Genomic DNA, 16,300 nt, shown 5'->3' with positions numbered 1-16,300 from the left:
TCAGGTTGTGAGAGACCTCCAAATAGCGGCCCTGAGTGAAGCAAGGCTGGCAAAGGAAGTCCAGCTTACTGAAGCTGGAGCTGGATACATGTTTTTCTGGAGTGGCTTCAGTGAAGGGAAGCGTCATGAAGCTGATGCAGGTTTTGCAATCAAAACTAATCTAGTCAACAAATTTGTATGCCCATCAATAGGAGTGCATGACAGGCTCATGACAATGTGATAGCCAAGTGCAGGAAAACGCCATCATCAGTGCCTGTGCTCCCACCATGACAAACCTTGATGAGGTCAAAGAAAAATTTTATGAAAACCCAGAGACCCTTATCATCAAAGTGCCAAAAGAGGACAAGCTTATAATTCTGGGTGACTTTAATGCTAGAGTGCACTCAGACTACCAGACTTGGCAGGGAGTCCTAGGGAGGAATGGAGTTGGAAAGAGCAACAGCAATGGTCATTTACTGCTGAAGACTTGTGTATCATTCGACCTCCTCATTAGCAACACTGTTTTCCATTAACATAAATGCAATAAAACTTGGAGGATCCACTCTCATGCAAACATGGGCATTTCATGGACTATGTGATTGTAAGGAGAAGAGACAGACAGGATATGAGAGTGATGAAAGTAATGTGTGGTACAGAGTGCTGGACTGATCATAGACTTATCTTTTTCAAGTTAAATATTCGCATTCAGTAAAAGTGGCATTCTAAAGGCAAAATGACAACCACAAAAATTAATGTCCAAAAATTAAAGCTCTTCTCTGAGTGGGAAAAGTTTGTTGCTAACTTGGAAGGAAAGTTGAGCCACCCTATGGTTGGCAACAGAGGACCAGAAAATGAATGGGCAACTCTCAGGGATTTGTTGTACAGCACTGCACTTTCTCATCTGGGTCAATATCAAGAGTGGTTTGATGAAAATCATGATAAAATTCAGAAGCTGCTAAATGAAGAATGAAAACTCCACAGAGTTTACCAACAAGATAGCTCAACTCCCTCTTGGAAGGCAGCATTTAATTCCATCAAATGTAAACTACAACTGAAGCTGCAAGAGATGCAGCAATCTTGGCTCAGTGGGAAGGCAGCCAATTCAGTTGTACGCTGATAGTAACAATCCAAAGGACTTTTCTGATGCCCTGAAGGCTATTTATGGGCTAAATATCTATGGTGCATCTCAGCTATTCAGTGCTGATGGAGCCACATTGATTAGTGACAAGGACATGATGCTGGAGAGATGGGCTGAATACTTCTACAGTGTTCTCAACAGTTTGTCAACTATCAACGCTAAAGCCACTGACCTTATGCCTCAGGTTAAAGTCCATCCCTCTGTATCTGAACTTCCTACTGAAGAAGAAGTTTTAAATGCCATCGGGCCACTCTCACCTGGCAAAGTGCCTGGTGCTAATTTTATTCCAGCTGAAATTTGCAAGGCAAGGGACCATTGCTCACACAAAAGCTGACTGAAACTTTTCAAGTTATATGTCAAGAGGTGCTCATCCTCCAGGAATTCAAGGACACCTCCACCGTCCATCTCTATAAAGGTAAAGGAAATAGATTATCCTGTGACAATTACAAAGTGGTCTCTCTTAGTCACTGCTAGAAAGATTCTTGCCAGGGTCCTTTTCCTGCACCTGGAAGATAGTCATCTACCTGAGAGCCAGTGTGGCTTCAGAAAGGAGCAGGAACAGTAAGATATGGTGTTTGCCGCCCAACAACTTCAGGGGAAATGCCAGGAGCAGAACAGAGGTCTGTACACAGCATTTGTAGATCTGATTGAGGAAATTCAATATATCAGTTGTAAAGGCTTGTGGAAAATTGTCAAACTTTGGTTGTCCATAGAAGTTTATCAGTATTGTATGTCAATTTCATGACAGCACACCTGTCTGAGGTCTGGATAATGGATAACACTCTCACACTTCCCAGTCACCAATGGAGTGAAACAAGACTCTGTGCTTGCTCCCATGCTTTTTAGCATGATGTTTACAGTAATGTTGACAGACACCTCCTATGAGGATGAACACGGTATCAAGGTCAGCTCCTGCACTGATGGTAAATCATTCGATTTGAAAAGGCTATCAGCCAAGTCTAAAGTGGAGGGAGAGTTGGTGCATGATTGTTTTTTTCAGATGATGTGAACTCAATGCAACAAAGAATGGGTCAATCCTCTGTGCTTGTGATAATTTAGGCTAACAGTTAACACCAAGAAAATACAAGTGCTCCACCAGCCAGCACCACACCATTCATATGTGGAGCCATTGGTTACAGCCAATGAGAATTTTTGAATTCTATTGACAAATTTACATACCTTGGCAGTGTGCTTTCCAGGGATGTACACACTGATAATGACATTGATGTATGCATTGCCAGAGCTAACTCAGTGTTTGGGAGACTTTGAAGGAACCTGTGGGAGAGAATAGGTATCAGGCTGACTATCAAACTGAAGGTTTGCAGACCTTCATAACATAATGCTGACCTCATTGTTGTATGCCTGTGAATCTGGACACATGCTAAGAAACTGAATCACTTTCATTTGAATGGCCTTAGGAAGATTCTGAATGTCAACTGGAAGGATAAGATAACAGACTGAGGTCACTTCTCGATCTAAACTGCCAAGAATTCAAACTCTACTTCAGAGAGCACAACTCCAATGGGCTAGCCACCTTGTTCAAATGCAAAATTTATGCTTGCCAAAAAGATTATTTTGTAGAGAACTCACACAGGGCAAGTGCTCACAATGGTGGTCAGAAAAACGTAATTCAAGGACACTCTCAACCTCTCTCTCTTAAGACCTTTGGAATTGATTGGAAGATATGAGAGACTGGCACAGGACGACCTAGCATGGTGTACCCTTATCAGAAAAGGTGCTGTGCTCTATGAGTAAAGCAGAACTGAAGATGCTCAAAAGAAAAGTGAAATGCACAGATTTAGAGAATCCATCTCAAATACTCACATTGACTATTTGTACCTGACCTATGGTGAAATGTTCCAGGTTTGTGTTGGTCTGACCAGCCACAGTCAGACACAGTGTAGCTTAACTAACATAGTGATGTCATTTCAGTCCTGTTTGAGAATGAAGGACAACAACCATTATGTGCCAGGCACAATGCTACATACTTTACAAATATTATCTCATTAAGTCTCACAATAACTCATTGAGGAAACTGAGTCAGGCAGAGATGAAATGACTTGCCAAAATTCACCTATTTACGAAGTGTCTGAGGTCAAATTTGAACCCAAGCCTTCCTGACTCTAGGTCCAGTGATCTCTCTCCTTCTCTAGCCCACTGCCTCTAGATTATGTGGAACATTATCTTCAATTAGCAGATGAGGAAATATTAACCTAGAGAAGTCAATGCGTTGGCCCAGTGTCCAATTGTATAGGTACTAAGTAGCTAACAGTAGAAAACTCATCTTCTGACCCCTAAACCAGGGCTCTCTGGGTCACAAGGCTGCCTCCTGTTACTTATGATAGAGTCTGACTTTACTCTCCAGACCCAATCAGACCATGTCATCTTTCACTTCAGTGAACTCCAGGGACTCCCTTTTGCCTCTAGAATTCATGTACACATATCTGTTCAGCATTTAAAGCCTGCTCTACCTAGTTTCAACCTACTTTTCCAGGCTTAATATTCATTACAATTTTCCACAAAACTCATGGTCCTGCTTAACAAGCCTTTCTGCTGGTCCATCAACGCAGCACTCCATCCTGTCTCCAAATCTCCACACAGGCTGTGTTCACCTCTGCCTCTGTTAATCTCTAATTTCTTTCAGAATTTCAGAAGGTGCTCAGCCTGCACCTTCTTCAGGAAACCTTTCCTTATCTCCTCCCCTCAATTGACCTGGTATTTAGGACAAGTGTCCTTGTACTCAAGATGTATTCATACTGTCTCTCCCATAGGATGTGAGGTCCTTGAGGACAGGCTCTTTCTCTTGGGTCTCTGGATCCCCAATCTCTAGCACAGCCCCTGTACCATTGAAGGTGCTTAAGGAAAGCTGTTTGGTGGATTGACAGGCCCATTTTCTGATCTGAAATGTTCACTGAGCCCAGCTCTCCTTCTGATATTTCCCTTCTTCCTCCTTCATCTTCCCTTCACTCTTAAGGCAAGTTCTCATGGATTGGATTGTAGAGTTCCACCCCATTCTCTGATCACTCCTCATTAACCTCCCCTACAAAATTCCTTCTGAACTCTGCATTCACCTTGAGTAGTGGTCAGCCTTCCCTCCCAGCTCTGTGGACTTTCTCTACTTTACCCCTGAGTTCAAGGCTATGTTTGAGAGAACTCAAGACTTTTCCTTTTATGTCTCTTATCACTATGGTTATGACTCTATGTCACTAGGGCTTGACTTCATTTCCATTACAATAGTTACCATTGCCTTAGAAGGGATCATATGGAAGTTCACACATTTCTTTCATATGTTTCAAACTGAGAGTCTAGATCTAAGACTGAGGAAGCAATTTCACATGGAGACATTTCTGTGGAAGAGAGAAGCAAAAAGACTCATCTCTGTGACTGTTTATGGAGAAGTAGAAATGTGTGATGACGGGATATCAAGAAAACAGGATTCACTTTTGCAGCATTTTATGTTCACTCAATTTAATAAGATGCCAAGAATGTATCTTGGAGAAAACCTTTCTACCTTGAGCTTTTGGTGAAAGCTCGTCTTTTTTTATATCAGAGAATTCATGCTAGAGAAAAACCTCATAAAGGCAATGAAAGTGACAAAGCCTTCAATCAGAAATCAAAACTTAATGTACATCAGAGGATTCATACTGGTGAGAAACCTTGTAAGAACCTTGTAAGAAACCTTGTAAGTGTAATGTATGCAGAAAAGCCTTCATTCAGAGTTCAAACTTTATTGTACATCAGAGAATTCATACTCATGAGAGGCCCTACAAATGTGATGAATGTGGAATAGACTTCAGCTGTCATTCAAATCTTCTTTGACATGAGGTTATTCTCACTGGAGGGAAACCATATAAATGTGATAAATGTGGGAAAGAATTCCATCACGCATCAAATCTTATTGCACATAAGATTATTCTCATGACTGTGGGAAAGTCTTTAGCCAGAGTTCACACCTCTGTGTACATCATTATATTCACACTGTTGACAAGCTTTGTCAATGTAACGATCAATTGATCGTGAGAAAGCATTCCACCAGAATTCAAAACTGATTGTACATCAGAGAATTCATACTGGTGAAAAGTCTGATAAATGCAGTGACCAAAGAAAAGCCTTCAGGAATAGTTCAACATTTATCTTATATCAGAAGTTTAACACTACAAAGAGGTCTTGCAATTGTCACAAATGTGGGAAAGGCTTCTGTTGATTATTACAGACATTGTACTAAATGAAAGGTCATACATATATTTCTCACATGAGAAAGATTTAGATAAAATGCAAGTTATTTTCAGTATCAGAAAATTCATGCAGAGGGAAAAACCCTAGGTACATACATAGAGAGTCATGTACATATAGTTTAGTTCGATTTGCACTAAATGTGTTTCCTGTAACATAATAATGAACTCCACTTCTTATTTCATTCTGTAACTCATTTAAATTTAATAAAATATTTTAAACCATTCACATTTCTTGTTTTTACCAATATATTTGATTTTTCTGTCAAATTGCTAATATTTTACAGAATTTTTATATATCTTAATCTTTGTATATTTCAAATTTCAAACTAGGTACTATTTTCCACTTTGAACGTTGCCTTGTCCAAATGCTAGCATTGTCATTCTGTCTTATAATAGGATATGTTTTTATGGAATAATTGTTTTTTTCTTAAACTAGAGTTTTGATTATTTATCTGCATTGATTTTTAGATATCAGTATCAGCATCTTTTGTTTCTGGAAACATTGTTATTTTAATGTGAAAATTCAAGCCATTACTATCTATTTTAGGAAATAAAAATTTTCTTGTCGGTCTTATTAATTACATCATTTTTCTACAGAAATCCTAGATAATTGGGAAGAAAAAGATACCTATTAAATAGTTGGAGCTAGGGAACACTGCTAGAAAGACTGTAGCCTCTGTAGGAATACACGTGATGTCAAAAGAAGGCCATCTACACATTGAGTGGACACTCTGTAGAGGGCTGAGAAGGAAGCAATGAGTTTAGCTCTGCAGCATTCTGGGTAGATGAGGATTGATGGTGAATAAAGAGGACAAGGTGGTCAAGGAAATTACAAAGTAAACAATAATGGAAGTCACACAGTTTTGAGTGATGTTGTGGTGTATGTAGTGTGTAACTAAGGGAGGCTAAGGCAGAGCTGAGATTCAATGAATCTGTTAAATTGGATATCAGGAGGCTAAAGAAATGGGAGGCCAGCCTGTGGGAAGGGGAGCACCATGTCTAGTGTAGTGGCCTAGAATGAGAGGGGGGATTGAGTTGGAGATGAAGATGGTGATTTGGGCACTGGAATCCAAGAGAGAAGAGAGAATGGCCCTCAATTGTTTATATTTCATCGAACATTATAATACCATTTGTTTCATAATGGCTTTTGGTGGTATCTTTTTTCCCCACATGAAGCACCAGTAGTGGCTGGCAGACAGTTTGATCAGAAATTCTCCTTATGTTCTCTGTCATGGCTGGTGAGTGGATGCAAAAAAGATGAAGAACCACTCAGTTGTTTATTTTAAGTGGCTAGCAGAACACTAGTTTTCTGTATGTATCATCCTATTTACATGCTGCCAAACAGAGCTGGGCAAAATAAGGGAACTAGGCTGAATTGGTCCTCTACCAATTTAGGTTGCATAAACTCAGCTGGGCCCTCACTGCAGCAAGGCAGTCCTTTTATATTTTCTCAATGAATTCACCATCATTCTGTAACAGTAAGTACCCCAATATACACAGGGAGCCTGCTATCACAGGTTCTTAGATCTACATTCATAAAAGGAAAGGCAACTTTTGAGGTGTGAACAATCTAATCAAGCACATGTTTCAATCCTTTAACAAAACATGTAGATCATTCACCTAGTTTAGGGGATTCAGCATCCTGAACTTCAAAAAATATACAGAGAAATTATAAGTAACAGATATGGCTTCCCAGACATGGCAAAAAGCAAAGATGATAAAATTGAGCAAAACATGTACACATATGTATATAAATAAATAGCTGTGTATATATGTGCATGTGTGTGTATATTTGCATATGCATATTTGTATGTGGGTATGTATATATGCATGTATGTATATTGCCTGTGAAATCTAGACAGTATACCAGTGCCATGCCAGGAAACTGAATTGCTTATAAATGTATCTCCTGAGAAGAAAAGGAGCTGTCTCTACCAAGTGCTTCCACTCTAAAAGACACTGAAGCCTGCCTTAAAGGGAGCAGGAGAAGTGCCCCAGGCTAGCTGGCTGCTCTATTCTCCACTCTACATTGGACTAGAATTACTCTTTGCTTTCCTAAATAGTGCTGGTCTGGGAGCGTGGCTGGTTCTAACCCCAAAGCCCTCATTCCTGACCACTCTCTTTAGAGGCAAGGACCTGACCATAGATTACACTCAACCATTTGCCCCTGCCCACTGAATCTGGCTACACAAAAGGCCATTACCAATAGTCAATATTAAAGAAACCCATTTGATCAAGAAGGATCCAACCAAATCAGAGAAGTTGTGCAGATTCAAGTCTAGAGAAAATGGCTCCTAATTGGGAGCAAGCTCTCTGAACTCAAGCAAGAGTCAGATATTCCATATCATCCAGGGGAAAATTCCCACAAGTCTTTAGGGAAGCCAATGGAAATCAGTGATATCCTGAGGAGCCAGCTTCCCCTAGATGCCTACAAGGGATCTTCTTTCTCTCTTTCCTTCCTGGAGTCAATGGAAAAGAGTCTCTCACCATGAGTGACTCTTAATCTACAAAGACTCTTTTACCAATTCTAACCTTCATGCAGGCACACATCAGCATTCTCTCCACTAATGAAAAGTCACATCCAAAAAACACAAAACAAGCAAAACCAAACCCTCCTCCCTTCTGGGCCAGACTTCTGTGTCACACAGACAGAGAAAGGACAGTCTTCTAAGGGTGTGTGCCCTTCATCCCAGGGTTCCTTCCTCAAAGGCTTGAAACCATCCCTGAATTAGGGGAACTCCTAGCAGCTGGAACTGAGGCAGGCTCAGGGTGGGGTTGGGTAGAGCTGAGGCCTGGGATAAAGGCAGGAGCTTCAGAGCCTGAGGCCCAGAGTTTCCCAGCCCTGAAAGGCAAGAGCCCAGATGAGAAAGTTGGAGGTGCCTGGCCTGCAAGTTCTGATGGAGAATCTTCACGTTGCCTTCAGTCCTGGTGGGTTCTTCCAGGTAGGGGCTCCTGCTCTGGGTCCATTGGTCTGAACCTGGGGCTTCTTTTTGGAACCCCAGGCCCTGTGGGGTCTGTCTCTGCTGTGGCAACTCTGCCCCAATGTCTCCTCTCCCTCAGGTCCTGCTCACTTGAAAACCCCCACCAACCATCAAGGGCACTCACTTCCTGTCCTGATGACAAGCAAAGCCTCCAGAGAGGGTCTTGGGAAGACATAGCTGAGGGTCACTCCTGACTTCAGAGGAAAGGAGGCCCTGGCTTCTTCTGGGGGCCTCAGTTCCCCAACAAGGTTCCAATATCGCCCTCATCCATTAAACCTGTGCTAGGTACCAGACCCAGCTGTGGGTGATGGGGAGTCAGAGGCCAAAGCCCACAGCTCCTGTCGTCTGAGAGCTTCCCATTCAGCCCAAGGCACAGGCATAAGGGAAAAAGGAATTGGAGGAGAGGCAGACCTCGACTCTGCCAAGGGATGAGGGAATCAGAGGGGCTGCTCACAGAGGGTAGTCCCTGAACTGCTCCCAGGGGTTTCCAGTTCATCCTGTTTGTAGTCTGTGTGGTACAAATTAGTTTGCATGTTCCTTCCTCATTACATTCTGAGCTTCTTGAGGGGAGGGACTATTTTCTGCCTGTCTTGGTATCTCTAGCACTTAGCAGAGTGCATGGTACACAGTAAGCACTTAGTAGTGCTTAATAATAATAGGGCTTAAACATTTAATAGTTCATCAATTGATGTTTAGACAGGACCTTGAGTTTTATCAAACGTGATGCATCCTGATTGGGAGAATCTGGAAGCCTCAGAGGATCAGACAGAGATCATAAACAAATGCACAAAGAGATCAAGAGATGAGGGAATAAACAAAACAAGACTGGCAAGCGTTTCTTCAGTGCCTGTGATATGCCAGGCACTCTGCGAAGCCTTTAACAAAATTATCTTTTTCATCCTCACAACAGCCTTGTGTGCTAGGTTCTCACTTTACCACTAAGGAAACTGAGTCAGGCAGAGAGGACGTGACTTAATCCAGGTCCACCAGCTATGAAGTACCTGGGGCTTGATTTGAACTCAGGTCTGCCTGAGTCTAGGATCATTGATCTCTCTCCTTCACTTCAATACCTAAGGATTTGTTGGACATTATCTTTAATTAGTAGATGAGGAAATATAAACCCAGAAGGGCCAACTGTATTGACCCCATGTCCAACTGAACCAGTGCTATGTAGCTCCTCTAATACTGGAAAGCACACCTTCTGACTCCTAAACCAAGGATCTCTGGGACACAAGGCTGTCTTCTGTCACTGATGACTGTCAGCCTTGACTCTCCAGCCTCAATCAGACCTTGTCATTCTCCACTTCAGTGAACTCCCTTTTGCTTCTAGAATTCATTCTCTCTTCTCTGCTCAGCATTTGAAACCCTCTCTACCTAGTTCCAACCTGCCTTTCCTGGCTTGTTATTCATTACAATCTTTCACGAGACCCATAGTCCTGCCCAACAGGCCTTCCTGTTGCTCCTCCCATCCAGCTCTCCATGCCCTGTCTCCAAGACTCTGCACAGGCTCAGCTTACCTCTGCTTCTACTCATCTCTAATCTCCTTCAGAATTCTGCTCAGCCTGCACCTTCTACATGAAGCCTTTGCTCATCCACTCCCCACAGTTGACCTGTTATTTAGGACAAGTGTCTTTGTGCTCAGATGTATTCATGTTGTCTCTCTCCATAGGATGTATGGGCCATGAATGTAGACTCTTTTCCTTGGGTGTCTAGATCCCCAGTCTCTAGCACAGTACCTGGACTATTGAGGGTTCATTGAGCTCAACTCTCCCTCTGATATTTCCCTTCATCTTTTTTCATTTTCCTTGGAAGCTCTCATGAATTGGATTGTGAAGTTCCACCCTGTTCTCTGATCACCCCTCATTAATCTCACCCTACAGAATTTCTTCTGAGCTCTGTGCTTATCTTGAGTATTGGTCAGTCTTCCCTCCCATCTCTGTGAGCCTTCTCTACTTTTCCCCTGAGTTCAAGGCTATGTTTGAGTGAACTAAAGACTTTTCCCTTTGTCTACTGTCAATATAGTAAGGGCTTGACTTCATTCCCAGTACAATAGTTACCATTTCCTTAAAAGAGGTCACAGAGAAGCTTACACATGTCTTCATCTCTTTCAGCCTGAGAGTCTAGACCGAAGACTGAGGAGTCAACTCTATATGGAGACATTTCTAAGGAAGTGAGAAGAAAAAAGACTCACCTTTTTTACTCTGTTTATGGAGAAGTGGAAATATGTGCTGACAAGCTGTGGAGGCATCAGGGAAACTGGGAGTCACAGTTGGTTTAGTAAAGTACCATAAATGTACACTGCAGAGAAACTTTCTAAATGTCCCCAGGGGAGGAAAGCTTTTGCTAAAAGCTCAAAATTCAAGTTATGTCAGAGAATTCATGCCAGAGAAAAATCTTATAAATGTGATGAATGTGGGAAAGGTTTCAGTTACAGGTCAACACTTACTGTACATCAGCAGACTCATACTGGTGAAAAGTCTTATAAATGTGATAACTGTGGGAAAGAATTCAATAGGAGTTCAAATCTTACTGCACACAAGAGGATTCATACTGGGGAAAAACCTTATGAATGTGATGGCTGTGGAAAAGCTTTTATTAGTAGTTCAAAACTTATTTTACATCAGATTATTCACACTGGAGAGAAACCTTATGAATGTGAAGAATGTGGGAAAGGTTTCAGTCAGAGTTCAAAACTTATTGTACATCAGAGAACTCATACAGGAGACAAGCTTTATAAATGTGATCACTGTGGGAAAGCTTTTATTAGCAGCTCAAAATTGATTTTACATCAGGTTATTCACACTGGAGAGAAACCTTATAAATGTGAAGAATGTGGGAAAGGTTTCGGTTACCATTCAACACTTATTGTACATCAGAGGACTCATACTGGTGAGAAACCATATAAATGTGATGTATGTGGGAAAGACTTCAGTAAGAGTTCAAATGTTATTGCACATCAGAGGATTCATACTGGTGAGAAACCTTGTAAGTGTAATGATTGTCAGAGAGACTTCAGTGACCTTTCAACATTTATTATACATCAGAAGACTCACACTGGTGAGAAAGCATATAAATGTGATGAATGTGGGAAAGAATTCAATCAGAGATCAAAACTTACTGCACATAAGAGGGTTCATACTAGAGAAAAACCATATAAATGTAATGATTGTGGGATAGTCTTCAGTCACCTTTCAGCACTTACTGTACATCAGAGGACTCATACTGGTGAGAAACCATATAAATGTGACGTGTGTGGGAAAGAATTCAATTGCAGTTCAAATCTTACTGCACATCAGAGAATTCATACTGGAGAGAGACCCCATAAATGTATTGATTGTGGGAAAGCCTTCATTCATGTTTCAGCACTTACTGTACATCAGAGGATTCATACTGGGGAAAAACCTTATAAATGCAATGATTGTGGAAAAGCTTTTAATAGCAGTTCAAAACTTATTTTACATCAAGGTATTCACACTGGAGAGAAGCCTTATAAATGTGAAGCATGTGGGAAAGCCTTCAGTCATCCTTCAACACTTACTAAACATAGGAGGATTCATACAGGAGAGAAGCCTTACAAATGTGATAAATGTGGGAGAAACTTCAGTCAATATGCAACACTTAGTGTGCATCAGAGGACTCATACTGGAGAGAAACCTTATAAATGTGAAAGATGTAGGAAAGACTTTAGTCACCATTCAACACTTACTGTACATCAGAGGACTCATACAGGAGAGAAGCCTTATAAATGTAATCACTGTGGGAAAGCCTTTATTAACAGCTCAAAACTCCTTGTACATCTGAGAATTCATACTGGTGAGAAGCCTTATAAATGTGATGAATGTGGGAAAAACTTCAGTCAACATTCAATGCTTAGTGTGCATAAGAGGACGCATACTGGAGAGAAACCTTATAAATGTGAAAGATGTGGGAAAGACTTTAATCACCATTCAACACTTACTGTACATCAGAGGACTCATACAGGAGAGAAGCCTTATAAATGTAATCACTGTGGGAAAACCTTTATTCGTAGGTCAAGTCTCCTTGTACATCAGAGAATTCACACTGGTGAGAAGTTTTAGAAATGTAATGATGTAGAAAAGTCTTCAATTATCAGTTATCTCTTTTTCCAAATCAGACAGTTCATAGTGGTGAGAAATTTTTCAAATGTAATGTGTGTAGGAAAACCCCCTTTAAGTTTCCAATACAGTGTGATCATCATAGAAACCAAACTAAATAAATGTCTTATGTAGGTTATTAGTGTGAGAAGCATTTAGAGCAAAAAATATGCCTTTTTCAACATCAAAAAATTCACACCAAGGAAAATCTTTACCTACACATGGTTTAATTGGCCTACATGACTGGCACTGAATATGTTTCCTGTAAGCAACATAATAATGGACTGCATTTCTCATTTCATTCTGTAACTTGTTTTAGATTTAATAAAAGATTTTAAAATCACTTACATTAATCATTTTTACTAGTATATTTTTCTGTCATTTCTTGCTAATTTTATAAAGGATTGATATGTATCTTAACCTTTAAATATTTCAGACTATGTCATGATTTCCAGAGTGAATGTCATTTTATCCAAATACTAGAATTGCAATTTCTGCCTTGAAATAGAAAATATTTTTAGAATCATTCCTTTTTTAAAAACTAATTTTCTATATAATTTACCCTTCAGTGATTTTAAAAAAAATTCTTTAAAATAAAATAAAATTTAAAAAAATTCTTTAAAGTAAAAATCAGAACTTTTTGTTTCTTTAAGCATTCTACAAGTTTTATTTTTTTTATTTTATTAAAGTTATTGTTCATTTTAAAACAAATCAATTACACAGTGACATGACATACCAAACTTGTTCACCAAAAGTGATAACCGAGTTCTGTTAAGTTCTGCTACATTACACCATTCCCCAAAGTTAAATTGTTCAAATCACGTGATTCATAAATGTGACAGATTAATAAATATTTACAAAGGCACAGCTTTGTACCTTGAGCAATGCAATAAATACATTCAAGATTTAAATTCAGAACCTTTCCCCCATAATTTTTTAAATATCTCAGATCAAGATTCATTAGAAACTCCTTTTCCATCTACTAGTTTATAGTTTAGGCTGAGTGTGGTGAGAAGAGAAACAAACTAATCACCTCTCCTTTGAGCAGTGTTAGTGACCCAGAATACAAAAGTCTAAAAATCTCTCTTTAATAAATGATTTAGGAAAATGATTCAACAGATTTTCTGCACAGTACAATATTCATTGTCTTGTCATTTTCTTTTATTAATGAATTTGATTTCAGTTTTCTACAGTCAATTCCATAAATCTTAGACTTTATTCCCCTCCCTCTCCTTCCTTCTCCCTCCTCCCCACCCCCCTGGTATGGTGTGCAATCTTATATGCGTTCTACATATACATTCTAACTAAATACATTTTCACCTTAGTCATGTTGCATGGAAGAATTAAAACGAATGGGAGAAATCATGAGAAAAACCAAACCAAAACAAAACACATGAGAAAAGACTCTGTTTCATTCTGCAATCCAATTCCATAGTGCTTTCTCTGGATGTGGATGGCATTTTGTCTCAAGAGACTATCGAGAATATTTTAGGTCCTTGCATTGCTGTGAAGGGCTAAGTCTACCAGAAAAATTCCTCCCACACTGTGGTTGTTGCTGTGTACAAAGTTCTCCTAGTTCTACTCCTTTCACTCAGCATCAGATCATATAAGTCCTTCCAGGCCTCTCTGAAGTCTTCCTGTTCATCATTTCTTATAGAACAATAGTATTCCATTACATTCATGTACCACAACATGTTCAGTCATTCCCCAGTTGATGGGCATCCTTTTGACTTTCAGGTTTTGGCCACCATAAAGACAGCTGCTATAAATATTTTTGTACATGTGGGACCCTTTCCCATTTTTACGATCTCTTGGGGATACAGTCCTAGAAGTGATATTGTTGGGTCAAAGTGTATGCACACTTTTGTAGCCTTTTGGGCATAGTTCCAAATTGCTCTCCAGAATGGTTGGATCAGCTCACAGCTCCACCAAAAAGGGTTCCAACTCTCCCACATCTTCTCCAGCATTTATCATGTTTTGTCATGTTAGCCAATCTGATAGGAGTGAAGTGGTATTTCAGAGTTGTTTTGATTTGCATCTCTCTAATCAATAATAATTTAGAGCATTTTTTCATATGACTATAGCTAGATTTAATTTCTTTCTCTGAAAAGGAGGAAGATATCCTCCTTTGACCATTCAATATCCTTTGACCATTTATCAATTGGGGAATGAGTTGAATTTTTGCACATTTGACTCAGTTCTTTATGTATTTTAGAAATGAGACCTTTATCACAGACACTAGTTGCAAAAATTCTTTCCCAGTTTTCTGTTTCCTTCCTAATCTTGGTTGCATTGGGTTTGTTTGTGCAAAAACTTTTCAATTTAATGTAATCAAAATGATTGATTTTGCATTTCGTAATGTTCTCTATCTTTTCTTTGGTCATAAATTTCTCCATTCTCCATAAATCTGACAAATACACTACTCCTTGCTCCCCTGATTTGTTTTTACTATCAATTTTCATACCACGATCATGTGTCCATTTGGACTTTATTCTTGTGTACAGTGTCAGGCATTGGCCTATGCCTAATTTCCACCACACTGTTATCCAGTTTCCCCAGCAATTTTTGTCAGACACTGAGTTCTTATCCCAGAAGCTGGGGTTCTTGGGTTTATCAAACAGTAGATTGCTATATTCATTGACTATTATATCTTAAGTACCTTACCTATTCCACTGGTCTACCACTCTATTTCTTAGCCAGTACCAAGTGATTTTGATGATTGTTGCTTTATGATACAATTTGATATCTGGTAGGGCTAGATTACCTTCTCTAGCATTTGTTTTCATTCGTGTCCTTGATATTCTGGACCTTTTGTTCTTCCTGATGAATTTTGATATTATCTTTTTCTAGCTCTAGAAAATAATTATCTGGTGGTTTGATTGGTATAGTACTGAATAAATAAATTAACTTATGTGGAATTATCATTTTTATTATATTAGCTTGGCCTACCTATGAGTAACTGATGTTTTTCCACTTACTTAGATCTGACTTTATTTGCGTGAAAAGTGTTTTGCAATTGTGCTCCTATAATCCCTTGGTTTGTTTCGGCAGGTAGACTCCCCAATATTTTACACTGTCTACTGTAGCTTTAAATGGGATTTCTCTTTCTATCTCTTGCTGTTGGGCTTTGTTAGTAATATATAGAAATGCAGATGACATGTGGATTTATTTTGTAACCTGCTAGTTTCCCAAAGTTCTTTTATTTTAAGTAGTTTTTTACTTGATTCTCTGGGATTCTCTAAGTATATCATCATATCATGTGCAAAGAGTGATAATTCAGTTTCTTCTTTGACTATTTTAATTCTTTCAATTTCTTTTTCTTCTCTTACTGCTATCGCTAACATTTCTAGTAACATATTGAATAATAGTGGTGATAGTGGACATCCTTGTTTCACCCCTGATCTTATTGGAAATGCATCTAGCTTTCCCCCATTGAATATAATGCTTGCTGAAGGTATTAGGTAGATACTGCTTATTATTTTATGGAAAGTTCCATGTATTCCTATGCTCACCAGTGTTTTCAGTACGAATGGGTGTTGTATTTTGTCAAAAGCTTTTTCTGCATCTATTGAAATAATCATGTAGTTTCTGCTAGTTTTGTTGTTGATATGATTAATAATGCTAATAGTTTCCCTAATATTGGACCAGCCCTGAATTCCTGGTATGAATCCTACCTGATTATAATGTATTATTCTTATGACAAGTTGCTATATTCTTTTTGCTTAAATTGTATTTAAAATTTTTGCATCTACATTCATTAGAGAAATTGGTCTATGATTTTCTTTCTCTGTTTTGGCTCTTCCTGGTTTAGGTATCAGAACCATATTTGTATCATAAAAAGAATTTGGTAGC

General features: G+C 39.3%; 2 protein-coding genes across 2 annotated transcripts in view; one reads left to right on the top strand and one right to left on the bottom strand.

The window, feature by feature from the left end:
• The window catches only part of LOC140508116 (uncharacterized), a 138,634-nt gene that overhangs the window by 30,729 nt on the left and 91,605 nt on the right, over positions 1–16,300 (bottom strand). The window lies entirely within an intron of this gene.
• LOC140508080 (uncharacterized) lies at positions 8,154–12,793 on the top strand. The gene is made up of 2 exons (XM_072615821.1): positions 8,154–8,294; positions 10,445–12,793. The coding sequence occupies exon 2, from the start codon at positions 10,625–10,627 to the stop codon at positions 12,410–12,412; it is 1,788 nt and encodes a 595-aa protein (XP_072471922.1). The 5' UTR covers positions 8,154–8,294; positions 10,445–10,624; the 3' UTR covers positions 12,413–12,793.

The sequence above is a fragment of the Notamacropus eugenii genome, chromosome 5 (assembly GCF_028372415.1).
Source record: "Notamacropus eugenii isolate mMacEug1 chromosome 5, mMacEug1.pri_v2, whole genome shotgun sequence".
NCBI lineage: Eukaryota > Metazoa > Chordata > Mammalia > Diprotodontia > Macropodidae > Notamacropus > Notamacropus eugenii.
Note: the sequence above shows the minus strand (reverse complement) of the source record. Positions and strands in the feature narration are given on the sequence as shown.